The 22191-nt window shown below is 38.9% G+C and overlaps 3 protein-coding genes across 5 annotated transcripts; 2 read left to right on the top strand and 1 right to left on the bottom strand.

The window, feature by feature from the left end:
* The first annotated feature begins 4991 nt into the window (after nt 1-4991).
* gpbar1 (G protein-coupled bile acid receptor 1) lies at nt 4992-9574 on the top strand. The gene is made up of 2 exons (XM_007572201.2): nt 4992-5281; nt 7675-9574. Exon 2 carries the CDS (start codon nt 7702-7704, stop codon nt 8737-8739), a length of 1038 nt encoding a protein of 345 aa, XP_007572263.1. The 5' UTR covers nt 4992-5281; nt 7675-7701; the 3' UTR covers nt 8740-9574.
* Nucleotides 9575-13042: 3468 nt separating this feature from the next.
* Nucleotides 13043-17636, bottom strand: LOC103151918 (intermediate filament protein ON3-like). Of its 2 annotated transcripts, none has more exons than XM_007572197.2 (9): nt 17406-17636; nt 15986-16194; nt 15818-15878; nt 15599-15694; nt 15333-15497; nt 15131-15256; nt 14829-15049; nt 14706-14728; nt 13043-13985 (listed from the first exon to the last, which is right to left on the bottom strand). In XM_007572197.2, exons 1-9 carry the CDS (start codon nt 17616-17618, stop codon nt 13747-13749), a joined length of 1353 nt encoding a protein of 450 aa, XP_007572259.1. In that variant the 5' UTR covers nt 17619-17636; the 3' UTR covers nt 13043-13746. The 2 variants fall into 2 exon arrangements, with proteins under 2 accessions (XP_007572259.1, XP_007572260.1); XM_007572198.2 differs by having other exon boundaries at nt 13888-14030.
* A 232-nt stretch (nt 17637-17868) lies between these two features.
* Nucleotides 17869-21455, top strand: LOC103151919 (keratin, type I cytoskeletal 18-like). Of its 2 annotated transcripts, XM_007572199.2 has the most exons (8): nt 17869-18271; nt 18353-18435; nt 18792-18948; nt 19024-19185; nt 19266-19391; nt 19620-19846; nt 20003-20037; nt 20962-21455. In XM_007572199.2, the coding sequence occupies exons 1-8, from the start codon at nt 17891-17893 to the stop codon at nt 21291-21293; spliced, it is 1503 nt and encodes a 500-aa protein (XP_007572261.1). In that variant the 5' UTR covers nt 17869-17890; the 3' UTR covers nt 21294-21455. The 2 variants fall into 2 exon arrangements, with proteins under 2 accessions (XP_007572261.1, XP_007572262.1); XM_007572200.2 differs by lacking the exon at nt 20003-20037 and having other exon boundaries at nt 20962-21075.
* Nucleotides 21456-22191: the final 736 nt, after the last annotated feature.

Here is a 22191-nt window from a genome sequence, read left to right as displayed (position 1 = left end):
TAATAGAAACGCAGCACCATGTGCTTTCAGTACTCAGGACATCAGGTTAGGAGGTTTTTAATGTCATTGTATAAATCCCACTTCTGTCTCCTTTGGCTAGTAAACTTAACTTTTAGACTGAACTGATCTGAAGAACTCAGACCGGTCTCGGTAATTGACCGGTCCACATCGAGACCAGCAATGAGCGTATCAGTTATCTTATCTGCAAAAAGCAGCTAAGTGGGTTTTTTTCTTCTTTTGGTGTTATAAATATGAGGATTGTATATAAAAACTCACAATTCAGTTTCTCTTACTATTTGTTAGAAATAACCAATAAAAAGAATTTGTAACCAAAAAAAAAATGTTACAAACAAAAGGCCTGTCGATCCTCAACATACCTGATTGTTTCTATACTGTGCCGTACATGGACATACATTTAAGTTGCAACATTTCTGGTATAAAAATCAGTTTTATTGCTCTGTTGTAATATTCTAACTTGTTGTAGTAACTGAAGTACTGTGTGGGACGAATTGGAGAACCCCATTAAAACCTACATCAATCATCTGGACTCGTGTTTAGGCATAGTGCTCAACATCTGAGGCTTTAAGCAGCCTGGGGTTTCTTTCCATTCTTACATAATTAAGATCCGTTGGGGAATCTCTGTTGGTATAAACATAATATTCCTGGAAGAAGGCTTCTACGCTGAGAAAAAAAGGATGTTGTTCACGATGACGCAGTAACAGACTTAAACTGCGTCCAGAAAATACTGTTTGTTTTGTTTCCTGCTAAAAAAGATGATATAAACTCAACAACTTCTTTGTTACGTTCTACTGTTGAATTGATTGTTACACCAAGCACTGAATTAGTCAGCCACACATAACTTGGAACATTTAGACACTAGTAGGGAGCAAAATTGTGATTTTTGTTACCTTTCCAGCTGATGCGGTTAGCTTTCACACTGCACTGTGTCAAGCAATCCAAACCCTTTGAAGAGACTGTTCCCCTCCTCACCTGTGGTGGCGCTGCACCAAGAAACACTGACACAAAAGCTTCTAAAGAAGACACCGAGAACAACAAAGAACACAAACCATTTCTTCTTCTAGCACGACACTTGCACGTTTGTTTTGGTTCTATTTACTCAAAATGCCCTGTGCTATAGTCTGCTTCCTATTTTCGGAGCGCTCTCCAGTTCACATTCGAGCCGCACAAGAGTTCACCTCAATCAAACCGAGACGGAGGTTTGTAGGCGGAACAGAGTTCTCTTTTTGATTGCACATTCACACCTACCCAAACAAGCAGGACTTTCTAGGCAAACGAACTAGAGTTGGATTAAAGTCGACCTAATGGGGTTGGCGTCAGTGTATCTCTGATACACATTGGTGCGCACTTTACTCCAGAAAGCTTCCTAAATGTTGTTTACCAAACCAGGGATGCCTACTGTCAGCCTTATTTCTGTCCTCATGCTCTTCCCTTCCGCTTGGCTGTTCAGTAAAAGAGGAAACCGTCAGTGGGTATCCTGTGCACAAGTGCTTTTTCCTTGTGCCATTGTACAAAGCCTTTCCTTGTGCCATTGTACAAAGCCTTTCCTTGTGCCATTGTACAAAGCCAAAAGTGCAAAGGTAAGTGACCCAGAAAGGCTGTACAGCTTCCCCTTTTTAAGGCATAAACAAGATGTGTGTTTTACATAAATAAAAGTATCGTAACGTGTTTGCGCTACACTCAGTAGAGTCGCAACAGGACACCGGGGGGAAAAAATGACATCTGTCAGATGTAGTTTACACTGACAGTAGGGTATTTCCCTCCACTGTCACAGCACAGTGTTTGGACATTAGTTTTCACTTGCTGTTTTGTCTTGTCTCTGTTTACACTGTCAGAGTACTAGATGCATTTATTGATTAAATGAGCAATTGTTTAGAAAAGCACTTCTCCAATAACATTTCATAAGGCTGCGGTATTCAGAGAAAAAAACTGAGCAAAATCTCATGGGTCTAATGTCTCTTTCCATGGGAAAAAGTGGATTTTCTGTCTCCCGAACAATTTGTGGGAGGATTTATATATATATATATATATATATATTAATGTGTATCCTGCAGAAATAACTTTTTTTTTTGTTTTCTAACTGAAGCTACCATATTTTAAATTGCCTACTTTAAAGGTGTCAACCCTGACAACAAGATTCTCAGACATGAAAGAAAAAGTCAATCTCATTTTACTAATACTCCTAACTTTGGTTATGGTTTCTGTTTTTTAATACAAAACATAAAAAACTTTTTATTATTAATTTTACTCTGCTGGAATTTTTTTCTGTTATTTAGATTGCAAGAATGTTCAACTTTGACCTTAGATCCAATCAAACTGCATATTATATACAACGTAACAATTTTTACTTTGTGTGGACAGTTAAAATATTGCTTGTATAAGTTTAAATGAAAATGTTAAAAGGCGTCTAAGGATGGGAAAGAGGAGGTAACCAATGTTCCAATTCCACTTGTCAACATCAGCCACTCGTGATAAATTAGTTAATGATTTGCTTATCTGTTTATTTTATTACAAAAAAAACAGTAGCACCTTATTTGAAGGGGGGTGAATAAGGCTGACATGACACTGTCATAAACATGACATAACACATGTCATGAACATGAATAAGCCTTCATGAATATTTATGACTGTTGTCATAAAGAGTCATTCGGTTAATTATGACACTATTATGACATTCAAAATGTCTTTGTTATGACAACTTGACATTAACCAATAAATCATTATTGATATAAATTTGTTATAAAAGTATTACTGATTGCACGTTTAAAATGAGGTAACTTTATGTTATTAAAGGTAAAGTTTAAACAGTAATGATTTCCTGGTTAATGTCAAGTTGTCATAAAAAAGACATTTTGAATAATGTCAACTTTGTATTAAGTGTCATAATTTACCGAAAGACGCTTTATGACAACAGTCATAAATATTCATGAAGGCTTATTCATGTTCATGACAGGTGTTATGTCATGTTTATGAAAGTGTCATGACAGTCACCCCCTTCAAATAAAGTGTTACCAAAAAAACTTTATTCAAAAAATATTCAGTATGAGGAGCCTACATGTTTTTCTAACCATGCCCCTAAAAACACAGTCTGAATAGAAAACCAATGGATAAAAAGAAAAACGTTCCCACTTTGGATAAAAATGTTCACATTTAACTATATTCCCAAGTTGATTTTTCTGTAAATATATTTTCTCCGGCGATGGCTATAGCTATTAGTCACTTTCACTGTAAAAAAAAAAAAAAAATCTCAAAAATTTTGATTATCTTCTTTGCAAACCAAGTTAATTAATCTTATTCCATTACATTTTTCTGCTGTACACAGAAATAAACCAGCTTATGGATTTGATTAATTATCGCACAGGGCCTGGAGTTTGGGGAAATTCGAAATGCTTTGTCTCTTCTTGTTTTTCTTTTATGTCCAGCTTGTCCTCCCTGTGTTGTGTCTTTTTTCCAAATGCTCCAAGTCTTGGGAACATTTCTGTTTAAAAGCATTATCTGAGCGCAGCTTATTCATCTCTTCCTGGCTCCAAACTATCTGGGTAAGGAGGGGCCCCTATGTTTGGCTAGCAAAACAGCTCTCCACTGCTCTGCTATCCAACTTTTTGTTTAAATATCAGACGTCTGTGACAGCTGTTATGAATTCAGGTGTATACATACATGTATTTATAAGCGTTGTTCACCCTGAGGGCAAATAGGAAAATCAAGTACCGGTAGATGCTAGCTTGTATATGAATCTATTCAAAAGATGGCTTTCACACTCCCCGCAGACTTTTTTTTTAAGATATAGTATTTATATGGAAAATCTCACTTGCTTTTGAACAATAAAACTGCTTAAAAAACAGGATTTTCTGCTTGGCAATGACTTCCATGTTAGCTTGCTGAGCTAGCTTGCTCAATTAGCTTTATAAGTTAGCTCTAGCAAGCTTCTTAGCCTTGTAGAAACTTGTTTTTTTACATTTGGGTATTTTATTTAAACAATTTATATCTACTGTTTTAAAATCCACTGTTATGTTTTTCTGCATTGTGTGGATGTTGAAACTTTTTATTGAGAAAAGTGAAGTTCAGCAACAAGTTAAGAATTTGTCCATTAAGCTAGATGCAAACCAAAAATCACTATCAAAGTATTACAATATGTCTATGTATAATTATGTACAGTACGCAGCTCAGATGTATCACTACGCAAATGTCACAGCAATTAGCCAAAAATAACCACTACATTACATCGTCAAAGAAGATTCACTCACATCAGCATGCTAAACGCTTAAGAGTGGCTTAACAGGAGGCCTGTCTGACCCATTTTCTGATTAATTCAGCTAATTATTATTAGAGGATGTCATGTAACTTAGAAAGTAGCATACATTTAGCGAAATGGGGGAGAATCACTTGCAGCACATATCTAGTAGATGTGATAGTTTATTTCTTCACATTTAGACTAATGTAAAACATGTCTTGAGATACATCAAGACGTTGCAAGATGAGAAAAACATTTTCCTTCAGATGTTTCTAAATTTCATGATTCTATTCCAAGTCGTCCAGATCCTGTAGCACCAAAGCAGCCAGACATCATCACTGCAATTTTTTTTCTTTCTTTCTGGAATTAGTTTTGCAACAGATGTATCAAGAAATATGCCTTCCAAAATGTTCAGCTTCAGTCTTGTCAGTACACAGAATATTTCTCAAAAGTCTTGGTGCTCACCAAGATGGGCTTTTTTGGGGGCGGGGGGAATTTGAGATGTTGTGTTCTTTTTGGTCAGCAGTGGTTTTGGCTTTGGAGCCCTCTGTCCTGTCTCTTCATTATTTTCTAATTAAATCCAATCAAATTGTCAAATGAAACCCAAAGAGGCTGTTAATAACAGCTAACTCATTATCTAACAATGAGCATAGTTATATTTTCACCAGTCAGTCGAAAGGTTCTTTGATAATACATGAGGAAAAAGTACAACATCTGAGTTAGTTGGATAATTGAGGGTTAGAGGGCACTCCTCTTACTGCCGGCAAACCCCGTTTAGGACAAGACTGCCTCAGGATGACCACTACCTCCTCCTCCTTCTGAGCACACTTCCTCTTTAAAGTCACTGTGAGGAAGAGAGTTGAATGCTCGTTCTGTCTCTGTCTGAGCTTGGACTGTGGGTTGTTAAAGCTGTTGGGGTCGGCCGCTCTGTCTCTCCTTAGCGCTTCTGGCTGTGGATATGATATGCAGCAGAAAAGGAAGCTGAGATTTCATCTCACAAATGATACATGACCGAACGATTCATCACACAAGGTAACAAAAGTTTAAAATTTCCTTCTGGTTTTTGATTGAAAAAGCTTATACGGGCTCCTGATGATCATTTCATAAAGATGTGGCTTTTCTACAGCATATTACATGTTATGAGGTGAAATATTACTTTGATTCAGAATGTTATTTAATTGACTCACGATGCTTTATGTCAGAGGAAGTTTCCAGCTTAAAATAGAGTCAATAATCTGCTGCATCCCTGACTATAAAGACCTTCCAGAAAGCATAAAACTGCTCTTTACTTGTAAAAGCTGAAAACCAATTTGCATTGTGTGTTCATCTTTTAAAGAGCCTTTAAAAACACCATTTGCTCAAACTGTAGCAGGACTTTGATACCATAAAACTCCCCCTCGTTCTGCTTGAAAATGCACTTTTTACACGCAAACCCCTGGAAATATACAGGCATGTTTATTTTCACTATCACAATTACAGTCGATATTCTATACATTACTGCTTGCTGGCGTTTGATATAACATTAAGCACCATAAACACAAATATTATCGGGCTAAGTAAAGTTATTAAGAAAGTGGAAGTGGTTCTAACACAAAATCTGATAGTGGTTGTTTAAGAAGACTAAATGCTGGATCGAAAGATGCAAAAAAATAAGTTAGTGCAGCTTCTGTTGTTTTGTTTTTGTTGTTTTATTACCCATGCACATTTTTTTATTCTCCCACAGGATGTTTGTTCACATTTAAGGTTTGAAAGAACTTGGAAATTATTTATTGTGACCTCATTTTTTTAATCATAAAAAACCTACATAAACAGTGGTAGTTTTGATACCACAGAGGCAGCTCCCCAAAGGGGCAGCTCCCCATTTCCAAAGGGGCGGTATAAAAACTCAGAAAAAAAAAAAAATACCGACTGGAATAATTTGGAGAAGCTGAGTATTAACCAACTAGATAAAGTTTTGTGAACAATTATGTCATGGAAATAAGCATAACAAAAACGTAGCTTTGAGGAAACTATTCAGAGAAAAATTTAAAAAGTAAAATGAATCCCTGGTTAGAGGTCCAAGAAAAGTGAAGTCACACTAATAATTAAATTTTTTTGTTTGTAAATGAGTTTTAAATGAGTCTCTAGGTCTTTCTAACAAAGGGAGGCAATCATGCAAAGACCACCACTGCATATGAACAAAATAACCGATAAAAAAAAATTATTCTCCAGGATCTGTATCACATCCTATGATTTATCAAATTTTCTCAATATAAATTGCTGCATTCTCCAAACACATGCCCTCATCTGATCTCTGCTCACTTCATTACAAAAGAGACAACAAATAGGGTCAGACCCGTCACAGTTGAGGCGACCTATGACCCCTGTTGCGTGTGACTTTTTTATCGGTTTAATCTGCAGCTTCAGCAGCTCTTTTACAGAAAGGCACCACAGAGAACATGTGGTGAATATAAATAAGAAAATTCATAAATACTCAGCTGAAGTGGACCCTTGAGCTGCACAGTGATCTGCACAAAGAACTATTTTAAGTGGCCCTATTTTAAGAATATTAACGACTAGTTCACTTTAAAGAGAAAGCAAATTTTTAAGCTCTTTCAGCTCACTTTAAGGTGCGGACAGACAGAAATGGGTTTCTGTGTTGTTATTTCCTGCGCACACCAATATGGGTGAAATCCCCCAATACTACAGTATGTGGGAGAATGTCTTATGGGTCTGATGGAACCAAACTCAGATTAACTTTTTTGGCCACAAAATCCAAAAGGTGGTACATAAAACACTGCAGATCGCCAAGAGAACGTCACCCACAGGGAAACATGTTGGCAGCACTGACCCCAGACTTTGAAATGAAAGTTTTGGAATAATTGAGGGCAAGACGAGACAATCTCAGAGATCTGGCAAACTATTGCTAGGTAAAGTGGGCGAATACCAAAGATGTCTGATTCCTAAAGATTAATCAAATTAGTATTAGTTTTTAGTTTAGTTTTACAGGATAAATATCAGATTATTCTTTGGATTGGAAAGGATTCATCAGGGCCTCTGCTACACCAGAACCTGGCATTTTAACAGAAGTGTCCAGCATTTTAGGAGTTTAAATCTAAGTGATTTGATATGAGTCCATCTACACTTTTTGAGGCACATTACTGAGCATGTGTGTATCATCATTACTGATTCAATCTCTTCCTGTTTGGTTTTATTTTTGCAATAAATTCCTCCAGCTTACTTCCTCTGCTGCATCCTCTTTTGTATCTTATTGCATCCGTTCGGTTGTTTCTCTTAACCTAAAACTGTCGTCTTGCTTCTTGCAAGCCGACAAGGTCATACAATGCATTTGCATGTTTGTGCAAACATCCGACCCCACACAAGTATAGCCATAAACCTTCTGGGTCCCCCACTGCTTGGTTTTTATAGTTTGTTTTTGCTTCTAGGGTAGCTGTTTACTGGAGTGCGTGCAAATGGAAGGAGGCCTGCTGATTTCACCAGTGATGGCCCACGCTCTGGTCTCGATGGAGAACCTCATCTACATCATCACCGTGCCTCTGTCGACCTCCATCATCCTGGCCAACCTGGTCATCATCCTGGGCATCTCATGCAACCGGCAGCTCCACAACACGCCCAACTACTTCTTCCTCAGCCTGCTGGTGGCTGATATGTGCACAGGCGTGGCGCTGCCCTTCATCCCGTTGATGGGTCTGAACCGGGAGCTGAGCTTCAGTTCCTGCCTGGTGGCTCACATCTTCCCGAATTTCCTCTTCTTGGCGTTTTTGTCCAACCTGGTGATGGTCCACTATGAGCGCTACATTTGTATCGTCGATCCTCTGCACTACAACACCCTGTGGATGCATCGGCATTTCTCTTTGGCGCTGCTTATAGTGTGGGCACCGCCGCTTTTGTTTGCGTCTCTGCCCGCTTTCGGGTGGAGCAACTGGTCCGGGCCGGATTGGAACGACTGCTGTGAAAGTGCCGTAAAGTTCCCGCCTCTTTCTAACTGTACGGCCAATCTGACGTTGTGCTGCTCTTACAGGAGGGTGTTCCCCAACGCCTTCATCTACTTAGAGGTGTACGGCCTTGTTTTACCAGCCATTCTTCTCATCGCTGGCATGATCGGACGTGTACTGTGGATCACAAGAGGCCAGATGAAGGACATCTGCCGCCTCCATAGAGCGGTGGAGCGAGGAAACCAGGCGTCGGACCAGGAACAGAGGCTGAACTTGCGGTATACCCGCTGCTTAGTGGCGGTGTCCCTGACCTTTCTGGCCTGCTGGGTTCCCTACCTTATTTACATGCACGTCTGTATAGCGTTCCTCATCATTGACACCAAGCAGAACTCCATCACTCACATCGTGTTGTCCTGCATCGGCATCGGAAGTATGGCCGTGGTGCCGATGGTCCTCGGTTTGGCCAACAAGCAGTACACGGAACCAGCGTTCAAGCTTCTCCAGAAACTCAGAGACAGGTGGAGGGCACGGGGTTCAGACGAGACTGCAATCTGAAATAATGCTCCTTGGCGCATTAATATTTATCGAGTTTTCTCTGCAAGAATTGGTATCGGAAAGAGTTTGCGGCAGCTTATTTTACAGTGAGTTGAATTACGGTACCGTTGAGGTAATATGTCATAGCAAAGGCATCATAAAGTCTTTATAAATGTCAAATAGCGAAGTTATCTCCAGTAGTTCCCTTACCTATAGTAGGAAAATGTCACATGGTCATATGTTATAAAAACAATCATTGTCAGAGCAGAGGCTAACCACAGCCATTTTTGTTCTCGCTCAAACTAAATTAAACTTAACTTGAACTACAAAACTAGTATAAAGGTTCAAAGAAAAAGCTTTTCAAGTTGTGCACACATGTCCTATAGAAATGTGTTTATTTGGTAAAATGAACCAAAATTTTACACCAAGAAAAACATAACAGCTTTAAGAAAACATATACTGGTTACTGAACAGAAAGTTGTATGTTTTTGGAAAATGGAGAAAAAAAAACAATATTTTATTTGTAACATAATAAAGAACTTGCATGAAAACACTGAAATTACATTTTAGTGCTGGCTTTATATTTATTAGCATTGTCCACAGCCACATGTGGATAAATTGCTAAAAAAATCTGATAAAACGGACAGAGTGGTGAAAGTCTAGTCTTCCACCACTCCTTCTGGATGAATGCCGCCCTGGGTAAGTGCGTCATTCTGCCACCCAGAGCACAACCAAATATGTGCTCACACACCCAACAAAGCCCAGTAAAAATGATATCACTAGAAAATATTCATCTGTTATTTACTGATCTAGAAAGATGGATATGTGAATAGTTTTCAACTATATTTTTTTCCACATAAATATTTCTCAAACCATCAACAGTGTCTTTAAAAAACTGCATAATTAAGTCCAATCAATTTTTATTTGCATGTATTTATTTATTTCTTATTTATTTATCTTATTTTTTAAATATATAAATGTAAACTAAAAATCTATTTTAAAATGTAATATGCTATTTTTTGCTTCTCACATTTCTCGTTATATGTGGAAGCTCCGACTCCCTTAAAACAATAAAATAGTGCAAAATAAACCACAAAAATAAAAAACTGCAATGTAATACAAACTATGGTGGCATCAGCCACCTGTTTTTACAGGATTCCTGCCACAGAGGGGCGCCAAATCCCATTCACTATGCATGTAAATATTTCATTGTCGACCTACTTGATTTTTTTTTCTCCTCTAGTAGAAAATCAGTTTTAAAAACACAACTAAATGTATTTACTTTTCAAAGAATTTAGCTAAATATAATCTGTAAGGGAATCACTATTGTTAATAACTTTCAGAAATGTAGAAAGTTCTTCAACTATGCCTTATCATATGCAACATGGTTATGAAAATATAGATCCAGTTCATTCTGGATTACTTCATTTTGTTTTGTTTCAATTATTAATTCCACACAAATAAATAACCTTTTATTAGGATCCAACTTGAATAATTGTTTCCTTTCTAGTTGAGTAGAAGTTACCAAGGCCCCCTAACCCCACCTTTTAGATGCACCCTTGATTTAAGATGAATATACGATGCCCTTTCACAATATGAAGCAGTAAAAATAGAAGATGCCCTCTAGGGCACTATAATCTCAGAGAAAAAGGGTTTCAGATGTCTTTTAACCCTTGTGCGTGCGAGGACTGAGGCAAACGTAGAGGTCTATGGAAAATGATACAGGTTTTACATGTGTGGGGTCGGTTGGATCCCATTTTGACATACAAGGGTCAAAGCCTTCAAGTTCCCTCCAGGAGATGATGGTAAAGCAAAGATAACTTGGAAGAAGAAGAAGAAGAAGAAGAAGAAGAAGAAGAAGAAGAAGAAGAAGAAGAAGAAGAGCAGCGGGCCATCTAAGGAAAAAAAACGGAGGGGTCTTGCAAATACTTTTCCTTTTGCATCATAAAAATCTTCCTGTCATTTTATCAGATGTTTTTTCATTTAGCCTAAAATATTTGTGCATCACCTTAAAATTATGCAAAAAAATACTCTTATCGCAGGAATCAAGTTTGTTCTGATTTTACTTGAAAGCATTTCTGCACATCCATCCATCCATCCATCCATCCATCCATCCATCCATCCATCCATCCATCCATCCATCTTCTTTACACATTTCTGCACATTTTCGTGTCATAATTAATAACAAACAAGGACAAATTAACAGCGAGGAGAAATTTCTAATATGAAAAACTTAAAATTCAGAAAAACAAATATGTGTTGTCTGTCGACATCACTGTCCAAACAGAGGTTAGTTTTAAAAAATGCTTATTTTCACCACCTGAATCTTTATTTTAGAAGGACTATTTCCTCTGTCTTAATTTTGAATACACTGCTGAGTTGTTTAAAAGAAAGAGTGCCACCTACCAGAGCCGTACGTATTCTGGCAATTTTTTTTTTTAATTTGTTGTGTCACATTAATATGAAGAAAATTTTTTCTGTTTTTACAATTTAATTTTTTTTTTTAAACAAAAAAATTTTATAACACAAGAACCTTGCGTTGTGCAAGACAAATGTGCTTCACCCGGCAACAGTGTAATATCAAGCTATCTTCTGTATATTTTCTCGTGTGTCGAACTTTAACATCAAATTTTATAGAAACAGCACGTAACTGCAACTGTATTTATTACCCATGCATCAGTGTTGTACAGTGTAGAAGCACAGCTCACAGATGAACATGATGTCAGCATTTTTCGTGCACAACCTCAGTTGAAAAGAGTCATTGATTTTCTCCATCTGTCATTTCTCCTTGCTGACAACGTTTACTCCTACTTCCATCAGCAGTGTTTATCTGTGTTCCGGTATGCAGGCTGTGGAGGAAAGATGGATGCAAGGGCAACCACAAATAAATCTCCAAGGCAAGAGGGGATTTGGCCCAGCAATAAGAGCATGCACGACAAGAAGCTATGAGTTTCCAGGTTCCAGATACAAGGATAAAATGTTGACCGAATCAACTTGTAACATTGAAATCAACAATGTTGCAAATTGATTAAATCGACTTACAACATTTATAGTTCTCACAATTTAATTCTGATGCATAGACATCCTCAGAATTAAAGCCGTCTGAGCATTTATTAGCACCCCTATTGATGATATTTAAAAATATATCAGAATAAATTCACCATCTATTCAGTAAAAATAATGCAGAACTAAAACGTTTTTAATATCCAACCTTGAATTTAAGTTAACTACTTCAGTGAAGAAACAATTTCACCATAGGGAGTAAGATTTTTTTTTCCCCTTAACTCTTCAAAATGGAAAATACAGAAAATCAAACACTATAAGCCCCTTTACGTTTTAAGCTGACATTTATTCAGTGGGGTAAATATATATATCAATAAAAAAAATTAAAGTGAAACTTTGCTCGAAACAGGGGCAGGACACCTACAGATAAAATAAATAAATATATAAAAATATGTTTAACTCACCTCTGGTGTCTTCCTGTATTGCCGTCCGTCACCTGCCCTCGTGTCACAGGTTCCCGTTGCCCCTTTCCACTTCTTGAAGCCCCTAGCTGTCACAACCTTAGCTAGGAAGTGGGTGGATAACCAGCCGTGGCCCTTAATGAGAGGGTTAAGCGAAAAAACTTTCCTCAAAAGTGTGGAAAAACAACTAAACAGAGCAGTCAACGTTGGAAGTCAATTTTCCCAATTTCACTCAAACATAATTGCGTTTTTTCCGTTTAATTTATCGGCGCGCCTTCATCATTTAGCTTATTTGTTTTCTTAATTTTGATTGGCTAATGAGACGAAGTGGTGCGTTTAAAGGGCAGAATGTGACAATGGACGTTTTAAAATTAATTTATCGTGCGTGTTTTCTCTCTTTTTTAATCTAAAATGCTAAATAATATGCTGTGCCTTCATTTTTGCTAATTGGAACCACGTCCTTTAGTCACCTGACTGCAAAGAACTAAAATGAGATCAGGGTACCAATAATGGTAGCATAATACAGAATTTGTATTTTCTGCATATATATGGAGGAAAACATTCAGTTGGAGGCAGAGTAAGAGGAAAACAAAGGCCTTAACATTAAAAAGCAACCAAGACATCAACTATTAGGGCAATAAGAAGCCCAGCAGTCCAGGGATGCTTTTATTACTCAGTTACATCATGTTCAGGTTATTCCATTGGACTATCTTGTATGTTTCAGGAAGACAGAGGAGAACCGGGAGACGAGGAAGGGGCAATCGGATGAGATTCCTGGGCTAAATGGTGCAGTGTCTCTTTTAGTGATGAGTGTGTTCCATATGTGTGTGCATGAGGGAAATAAAAAAAACAGACTCAGCATTTGTGGAGGTTAATTTATTAGCACAAAACCCTGAAATCTGATAACTTTAGATTCATTTGAAAGATTTGAGACTCACGTGAGCACAAGAGCCAACAGAGTAGTTCAAAGTTGCAGCATTGCAATGCTGTAGGACAATGTACCAAAACCAGAGCAATATATATATATATATATAAATATATTGTTGAACTTTTAAGTACCAGTCTGAGAACATTTCCTTATTGTTTTTATCTGCAATTTTGACTCATACTGGTAAGATGGGAATCAAGCAAACGGAAACAATCCCGTATGCTCGGACCCATAAAGCCATTTATCCTGAAATAAAAACAAACCTTTACACTAGAAGGTTTTTTTGCGTCACAAAGACAAAATCTCAGGGCTCGGGTCATCACTGTCTGAAGGAAATAACACATGGTTCTCCATGAAAGGATGAAAGGAAACACTGAAGCCCCAAAGGCATTGCACATCCCAACAAAAGATAAGAAAAAAAAACCTTTCCAAAACACACGGCTTGACATAAACCAGTTCAAGCACACATTCAACCTGCCACCAAGCTGCAGTCAGACGTTCACTGCCAGAAAACGCGCAAGAGAGAGTACTACTTTTAATTTCATCAGGAGGTTTAAATGGTTCATTATAGCTTCATTTTGGAAATAATTTGTTCACATTTTGCGGATTTGGCTGCAGGAAGTCCCAGAAAAAAAATCAGTCAGTGTACTGGGTGCTTTCGGAGATAAGCTTTCCACATTTCACCTCCACCCGGATCAGCACACGCTTTTTGGAGGGGGTGGGAGATTCCTGTGTACTCGCGGGGTTTGGGGTCTCGTTCGGTTTCGGGACGATGCTGGACTCGACTGTTGGAGGTTTCCCTCGTTTGTCTCGCAGGTGACTTCTTCCGGGCAGGTGGTTTTTCTCTTGCGGGTGTTTCCTCTCTGGGTGAACGTCTGCGTGCAAGTAAGGACTTGGATTGGTTGTTTGCATTTAGTAATCTGAGCGGAAGAGAGGTTTGATTTTAGTGAAGCACAAAACAACAGTGAAGATTGAGATCTGCAGAAATTAGTTACATGCGTGTTATTGTCATATTTGGAAACTGTGGCATCTGTCATTAAGATTTGATCTAAATTTAAAGGCTTTTCCTTAGAGAAAGAAGGGTTGTCACTTCACAAAGGAAAATAAGAAAACTTGCTAAATAATCCTATTTCCAGGAACAGAAAAATATATGTTTTCTGTACTTATTCCTGTGACATCTTCAAAAACAAAAAAAATAAATAAAACGAGCAAGCATTCTAACTGACCTCCAGCTGGACCAAGAAATTTGTAATTTTCTGAACAAAAATTAACTTATAAGTTATAATTATAAAATAATTTTCTTGTTCTTTCAATTTACAATTCCTATGTTTCTTATACAACTTGTGAATTTTTAAGAAAAGGTGCGTTAGGGTGTCAATGGATGTTAAGACTGTGTTAGAAGGACGTATAGCGTATAAAAATCAAAGAAATTTCTAACAATTATTTTATTGGTCACTAAAGCATTCCAATTCTGCATATTTTTCATTGGTTAGTTTGAGATCACAACATGCAACAAGACAACTCTGAAATGCCACAATTTAGATTTTTCTCTAAAGGTTATTCATGTGTCTGAATGGTAATAAAATGTCTCTCACCTGAACGTTGAAAGTTGTTCATTCTTCATGGAGATAAAGGAGAGGGGAAGACGTTAGTCAAAGCGTTCGCACACTTTCATCTTATTGACACGATCTCACGTTGCAACGTCTGCCGACCCTTACCTCTGCTCCTCGCCCTCTAGCAGCCCGCGGTAGGTGGCAATCTCGATGTCCAGAGCCAGTTTGATGTTCAGCAGGTTCTGGTATTCGCGGATCTGGTTGGCCAACTCCTGCTTGTTTGCCTTCAAGGCCTCCTCTAGCTTCTTAATGGTATTTCTGGCCGCCTCCATGTTCTCGTCACCGTCTGTTCTTGCTGCGTCAATGTCGTTTTTCAAGGACTCTTCCTTAATGTGGCAAAAAAGCAACGGATATCAGCAGGACGGTCAGAGTGTATGTAAAGGGGTTACTGTCTACCGGGTTCTTACCTTTCTTTTCAGACTGTCCAATTCAGCAGTCAGCCTCTGGATTTGGCGCAAGAGGTCAGAGATGTCCCTCTTTTGGTCACGGACTTCCTGCTCCTTCTGCTGTGAACTTTGCTCCAAGGACTCAATCTGAAAGTTGGGAAAAGTTTGAAGCATTTACTTGCACTGTTATGAAAGGACTGGATCTGTTTTATTTCATCCTCACCTTTCTCTGGTTCCACTGCTCCGCCTCATCCCTGGCGCGAGTGGCATATGTGGCGTACTGCGCCTCTACAGTCTTGACGTAGTCATCCATGTCCAGAGACCGTTTGGCGGACTTGGGAAGGGTGACTGTTTCGTTCTTGATCATCGACTGCAGCTCCTTGATCTCCTGCAAGGTGTTGAGGAGGTAAAAACAGTTATGATGAGTTTTCAACCTTTTTAAATGTATCTAATGTTCAGTGAGTAAGTAAGTTAATAGTTTTCTGTTACCTCGTCGTAGCCATCCCTAAGGAACTCCAGTTTTCTGTTCAGATCCTCCAGATCCAGAACCTTGTTTACCAAATCCAGATGTCCTTCATCTACGTTCTGTTGCACACATATAATTTAAATTGTAAGTGGAAAAAAATAATGTAAAAATGGAACATTTCATAACAATGAAACATGTTTAGCGGTTTTCATTCCCCCAAAAGCAGAATATTGTTGTATTACCTGTTTGGCAACAACAAACTCAGTCTCCAGCTCAGTTCTCTGTTCTAGTACATCCTCATAGCTGCAAGCAAGAGAGAATAAAAGGTAAAGACATGACACTGCAGGAAACACAGGTATGTTGGAGTCATCCACAATTTCAAACATGGACACCATCTGTGAGCTGCTTACATCTTCTTGGTGTCATCCACCTCCTTCGCGATGTCTTCAAGATCACTCTTCAGTTTTTCCTGGTCGTTCTTCAGGTTGTCAATCTTCTCCTGCAGTTTGTTCTCCACCTGCCTCACGATGGCGTCCACGTTCCCGCTGTAGTCCTCCTGACCCTTCAGGATTTCCAGCTTCTTCTCCAGTTTCATTTTCTCATCCTCCAGTTCCTTCACCTAAGAAAAAGGAAGAACAAGAGATGTTCACTGGTTATAAAAAAGTAAAAGTCACTTGTAGTAATTGAGGCAAATAGTAACTTTGCATTTGTTGCACTTTCAGTGTCTGCGATGTGTCCGATATCTCATTTCTGGGAGGGAAACAGCACCTTAAAGATTTGTAAGGAATGTCATAGCACACTATCGCTAATTTTAAGGTTCGTCTGTGTTTTCTTTCAATTTTCCCCTCATTTTTCCAGTTTTACACTGAATTGGGCCCATTCCACTAATTTACAACAAGATGGCGCTCTTGTTTGCCACACACAATAGGAAACCGAGGAGAGTGAGTCACTTTTCATGGCCTCAGGTGCTAATTTTACGGTATTATTATGTTTGAACTGTTAAATGTTGATGTTATTATGTTATTATTAGGTCTCATTATGTGTTTTTGTATTTTTTTTCTTTTACCTGAATACTTAAAATTTCAAAGTAAGCTTAATGAAAATGAGAAAAAGCGTGTCTTTCTTGACCATATTGTATCCACTACAATAATTAGGCAAATCTTTTTAAAGCACTACAAGTTAAACACACACAGACACACACACACACACACACACACAAAGTCTCCTTTCTTAGATTAGAAGTACTTTTTAAAAATGACCTTTAAACTGTTAAACAAGATTTTCATTCAGCCAACGTTACTATAATGTTTTCTTTTTCTCTAATCTTGCATGTATGCAAGCGGAGAATCATCAAAATTAACAAACGCGAACACTTAAAAAAGTCCGTCTGAGTGTAATTAATCTATTTAAATTAACAAATAATACAGCACTGCGAAAAATTAAGAGACCCCTGCGCTGAACCCCATTAAAACTTCATGATTATCCCACCAAATATTGATTTATGAACTCTTTTTGAGTTAAAACATTAGAACCGTTTCTAAATTAATATTAACTTGTTTTCTTTGCATTAGTTTAGGTCTGAAAGCACTGCATCTTTTTTGTTATGTTGTCCATTCCTTGATTTTTGCAAATAAATAAAAAAAATTTTGTTTGGAATTTCAGAGACATGTTGTCAGCAGCTCATAGAACAAAATAGCAATATTCATTTTACTTCTATGCCTATAAAAAGTAAAATCAGAGAAACTGATCATTTTAAGTGGTTTCTTAATATTTTTCCACAGCCTATATATAAAAATAAATAAATAAATGAATAAATAAAATTGTACAGACCTTGTCGATCAACTGGACAAACTTGTCGTTGAGGTCAACCAAGATTTTCTTCTCCGCGGTTTTCCCCTTTGAGTCGAGCTTTGGGGTGGCCACGCTCATTTTGGGCTTTGTTTCTCTGGGTTCTGAGGTCTTGCTGCTGTAATCACTTCGTTTTGACATGGTGCTGAACCTTGGAGACTGACTGAGCAGATGAACTGAGATCCTACCTCGCATCACCTTTATAAAGTTGTAGGATGCACCTCCCCAACAACTTTGCAAGTGTCCAATCAAAACAGAACATGTGCCAAATTACCAGAGAAGTCGACATGAAATACTTGAATTTCAGCACTGAACCTGTTTGTCCAAGAGTGAGGAGGCAGAGTCCTTAATGTGGGCGGATAAGAAGGCAGAGAGGAGCTATAAAACTCAGCCCCCTTCCTTTCCATCCAGGAGTAGCCTTACCCATCATCGTTCAGCCAGTTCTCTGTCATCCATCATCAGCAAACATGTTTCGCAACAGCAGCGCCAGCATGTATGGAGGAGCCGGGGGAAGGGGCGCTAAGGCGTCCGTGTCCAGCATTGAGGGACTCCGCAACGTCCTCCACAACAAAATCGAGAATGACTCCGCTCCGGCCATTCCCACCACCGCTCCGGTCACTGCTTCCCAGCCCAATAGCAGTCCCGCCCAAGCCTCTCTCCCAGAGAACAAGCAGGAGCTGCAGGGCCTGAACAACCGCCTGAAGAACTACCTGGACAAGGTGCAGCAGCTGAAGGAGGACAACGCCAAGCTGCAGAAGGAGATCGATGACATTCTGGCCAAGAGAAAGGCTCCTGAGATCAGAGACTGGGATAAAATCCAGAAACCACAGGATGATCTCGACAAGGAGGTGGGTTAAGATAAACATTAAATATTCTTGTCTGTCTTCTTCTTCATTATCATCATCTTCTCTTTCTTATTATATGTTTAGATCAAGAATCTCACCTTGGAAAATGCCAAGCTGTTGCTCCAGATTGACAACAACAAGCTGGCCCTGGAGGACTTCAATAACAAGTGAGCTGAAACTCTTGTCTTATGGTTATTTGCTCAGTCAGAATTTACATCACATCCATACTGGAAGGAAAATAGATTTCCACCTTTATTTCAACTCATCTTTGCAGCATTGCATGGGTGCCGCTGGTCCCATAAGTCCAATGATCATTTGTTGATGGGTAGGTCCCCAGTATAGGGCAAACAAAAAAACAAAAAAAACAAAAAAAAAAACAAGAGAAGCTCATTTTGTTTCCAAGTAAGACCATGGAAGTCCTCTAAGCCTTACGACTTCTTGGCAAGGGGCAAAGGATGAAAAGTTTCTAGTGGCTCATTTGACGTGTTGCACTTGTGATGATGTCTCCGATCTCCCTTAACAGGTTGGACGATGAGTCAAGGATGAAGAAGGAGTTAGAAAAAGACATAGACACCCTGAAAAAGGACATCGAGGAGACCAAGCAAACCCGAGATCAGCTGCAGAAGGAGATGGAACTGGTGGAGGATGAGGTGAAACGCCTTGAGACTGACCACAAGAAGGTAAGGCTAAGTTTGCTTGGATCTGCAGTGTTATTTTTGATGCTTGTTTAACTCTTAAGCACACGGTTGTTGTAGGAAGTTGACAACCTTTGTGAGAAGATCAAGAACTCAGAGGTGAAGGTGGAGATTGACTCCCAGAACTCCAACCTGGCCGACATTGTCAAAAACATACGGATCCATTACCAAAAACAGGCTGACAAGAACATGAAGGAGACAGAGGAATGGTACAAGGAGAAGGTTCGAAAATGGAAACCGGGCTGCTGATTTCCGCCCGTGCTCGTCTGATTGTCTCACCATGTTTGTTCCTCCCATTCTAGTTTGACAACATCCAGGTGAAGGAGGCCCAGAACAACGAGGCTTTGGAGTCCGGAAAGTCAGAGTACAACAAACTGCTGAAGGAGAAGAAAAGCCTGCAAATGCAGATTCAGGCTAGCCTCAGCACGGTTTGTAAAAACTCCCACACAAGCCCAACAAGAACGCGCTTTCTGGTTCTTCAGACCTTTCACAATGGTTCCTAATAAATTTGGCCAAAAATAATAAGATACGAGCAGCAAGGTTTTACAAAAATGCTAGCTTTAGTCGTTTTTATGGACTATCTGCAAAAGTAATTCCTCCAAAAGGATCTAGGTCCTGTACATTAGCTCTAACAAATCACACTTTTCTGCTTCCAGATCAAGGCTTTGGAGGACAATCTGAACAAAGTCCAGGCTGAGAACAACTACCGACTGGTCCCCGTCAACAACATCATCGTCAGCCTGGAGGCTGAGCTGAAGGAAGTGAGGGCTCAGGTGGAACAGAAGGTGGAGAGCTACAAAAAGCTGCTGTGCCTCAAAATGAAGCTGGAGAAAGAAATCCAGGAGTACGACAACCTGATGGGCATAACAGCTGACAAAGAGAGGTGAGGATGCTCCTCCGCTCCTTTTCTGCTTACCTTTAGCATTTCCTTCTTGTCGCTCTTAGTTTGTTTTAATGGACAAAAACTCCTACCAGAATAAAGGGTAAGCCAGTTAAATATAATACTTGGTGCATTTTTTATCCTCTTCTTCTCTGACAGCTTGGAGCTTAATATAAGGGACGCATTGTCACAGGGTAAGTTCTGGATTTGCCTCCTAGGACAGTGCTAAAAACCCAAACATGAAGGCAGATCTCCCGAGCAACCCACTAACCCTCTCACCAAAGCAGACATGGGTCAACAACTCACCAGATGGATGCTTTCGGTTCACTCTTGCAATCTGATTGGCTGACTTCCAACAGGAAGAAACAAACAAACGCAAAAATGTGACCCTTGTTCTCCCACACGACAAGTGTAAGCAGTTTGGTTGATGCCTTGGAGAGATTGATGAACAGCAGACATGCTCTTATGGTCAAATGAAAGACGACAGGCGTAACTCTAAATGGCAGTAAAGCAATTTTTCTTTAAAATAATAATAATAAATTTTATTTGTAACGCACCTTATATTTCAAAGAAATCTCAAAGTGCTACAGAGACTAAAAAAAAAATAAATAAATAAATTGTAGAGCTTACAGTAATGCTACGTTTATGGCTATAAAAGAAAAACATTCATACCTTCCATGTCTGTTGTGCCTTGGGGCAAGTTGCCTGTCTCTCCACTGTTTGACGCCACAGTTTACACCAGTTATTAAGGAAGTGCTCAGTTAAACATGAATGCCTCACACCGCTTTTTGTATAACAAAAAGTTTAAGAAGTGCGCTTAAAGGCTTTCAGAAGAGATCCTGAGTCTTTGATGCCATTAAGGGCACTTCCACTATTTTTAACTGTTAATACTACTAACTGCAGCAAATTGCCGTCGTCTTCTAAATGCGTAACCACAACCTGATTCTACTAAAAATAAAAATAAAAAACTAGAAAAATTAAAAGTCTCACCGCATTCAAACCCAAATCAAGCTCATGACGAACTAGCTTCTGATTTAGCGGTTTTTGCAAAAAAAGGAACACCTGCACACGGTGCGAGGAGGGAAGCCCTGTAAAACATGTCCTGTTTCTGTTCACAGAACAACAGAGTCCTAACAATCAGGACGAGGAAGGGATGAAAGAGGTCCTGGTGGATGATGGCCACGTCCCCATAACCCAATCCCAAGCATCAAACATTCAATCAGCAGCTGCGGATTCTGGTAACCTCGACAAGGAACCTAAGAAGCCTAAGAAACCCAGCAGCCAGAAAAAATCCAAAAAGAAGCAAAAGAAGGCTAAGAAAAATTCCTCCTCCTCTTCTTCATCCTCCTCTTCTTCTTCTTCTTCTTCCTCCTCCTCCTCCTCATCTTCCTCCTCTGAGTCTGACAACGAAGAAGAAAAGGACACGCCTGAAGTGCTTGTGGAAGATTGATGTTTTAAAAATGGTGCTCTTATCCGTTTTGTTTCTCTCACTCAGTAAAAAAAAAAGATTTGGTACTGTTAAAGCCACATAATAGGTATGGGGGGTTCTTCAAACGTGTCTTCTATGGTGTGAGCAAAAATAAAGATGTTTTCGATGCAGAAACAGACTCTTTTGATTTGTGTTGGTGTCAATAATTCTTACAAGTGACCATAAATGACAAAGAGGAAAAGTAGTTGACATTTTCCTAATATTATCCAAATAATGTACCCTTTATGACTATGTAACACCCAAAAATGGCTTTCATATGCCAAGTAAGCTAAGAGGTGGCCAAATAAATATGAGACATAAGCAAAGTTACTTGTTAATTTGTGAGCAATTTAAACTATTCGCCTTTTAAGATTTTAATTTGTCACTCCTAAATATTTAAAATGATCAAAACAAATCTCAGCACCAGGAGAAGACAACCTGAAAAAATAAAAAAAGTAGTTTTTAGTTTTGATAATTAAGCCTTCCAAATACAACCCTTCACCCTCTTAAATCTACAAACAATTGGGATTAATTTCAACTTTCAGATGGCTGAATTCAATTTAACAAGCCACACAGAGACCTGACCAAAGGACCGATAAGATGAATAAGGGTAGAGATCTCAAAAAGCATCACATCATGCCTCAATTTGAAAATCTGACAACAAATGATGAAAAACAATCGTCATCAGTCTGAAAAAAGTCATTTCTAAGGCTTTGGTATGCCAGTGAATCTCCAGGAGAAATGGAGAAAACATGGAACATTGGTGAACCAAAATCACTCCAAGAAAGTATCCATAACTCATCCAAGGAGGTCACAAAAGAACCCAGAGCAACATCCAAACAGTGGTGGAGAAAGTACTCAAAAAATGTACTTAAGTAAA

This window comes from Poecilia formosa, unplaced genomic scaffold, assembly GCF_000485575.1.
Source record: "Poecilia formosa unplaced genomic scaffold, Poecilia_formosa-5.1.2 Scaffold297, whole genome shotgun sequence".
NCBI lineage: Eukaryota > Metazoa > Chordata > Actinopteri > Cyprinodontiformes > Poeciliidae > Poecilia > Poecilia formosa.
The sequence above is the reverse complement of the archived record's forward strand: the minus strand, read 5'-3'. Positions and strand labels throughout refer to the sequence as shown.

Bases quoted from the DNA above. Each gene is read 5' to 3' on its own strand.
- gpbar1 (XM_007572201.2), top strand. From the start codon at position 7,702: ATGGAAGGAGGCCTGCTGATTTCACCAGTGATGGCCCACGCTCTGGTC.
- LOC103151918 (XM_007572197.2), bottom strand. From the start codon at position 17,618: ATGCGAGGTAGGATCTCAGTTCATCTGCTCAGTCAGTCTCCAAGGTTC. The intron at 16,195-17,405 runs GTCTGTACAATT...CCTTTTTCTTAG, and splicing joins TTGTCCAGTTGATCGACAAG to GTGAAGGAACTGGAGGATGA. The intron at 14,729-14,828 runs GTAAGGGTCGGC...ATCTCCATGAAG, and splicing joins CTAGAGGGCGAGGAGCAGAG to AATGAACAACTTTCAACGTT.
- LOC103151919 (XM_007572199.2), top strand. From the start codon at position 17,891: ATGTTTCGCAACAGCAGCGCCAGCATGTATGGAGGAGCCGGGGGAAGG. The intron at 18,272-18,352 runs GTGGGTTAAGAT...TTATATGTTTAG, and splicing joins AGGATGATCTCGACAAGGAG to ATCAAGAATCTCACCTTGGA. The intron at 19,392-19,619 runs GTTTGTAAAAAC...TTCTGCTTCCAG, and splicing joins TTCAGGCTAGCCTCAGCACG to ATCAAGGCTTTGGAGGACAA.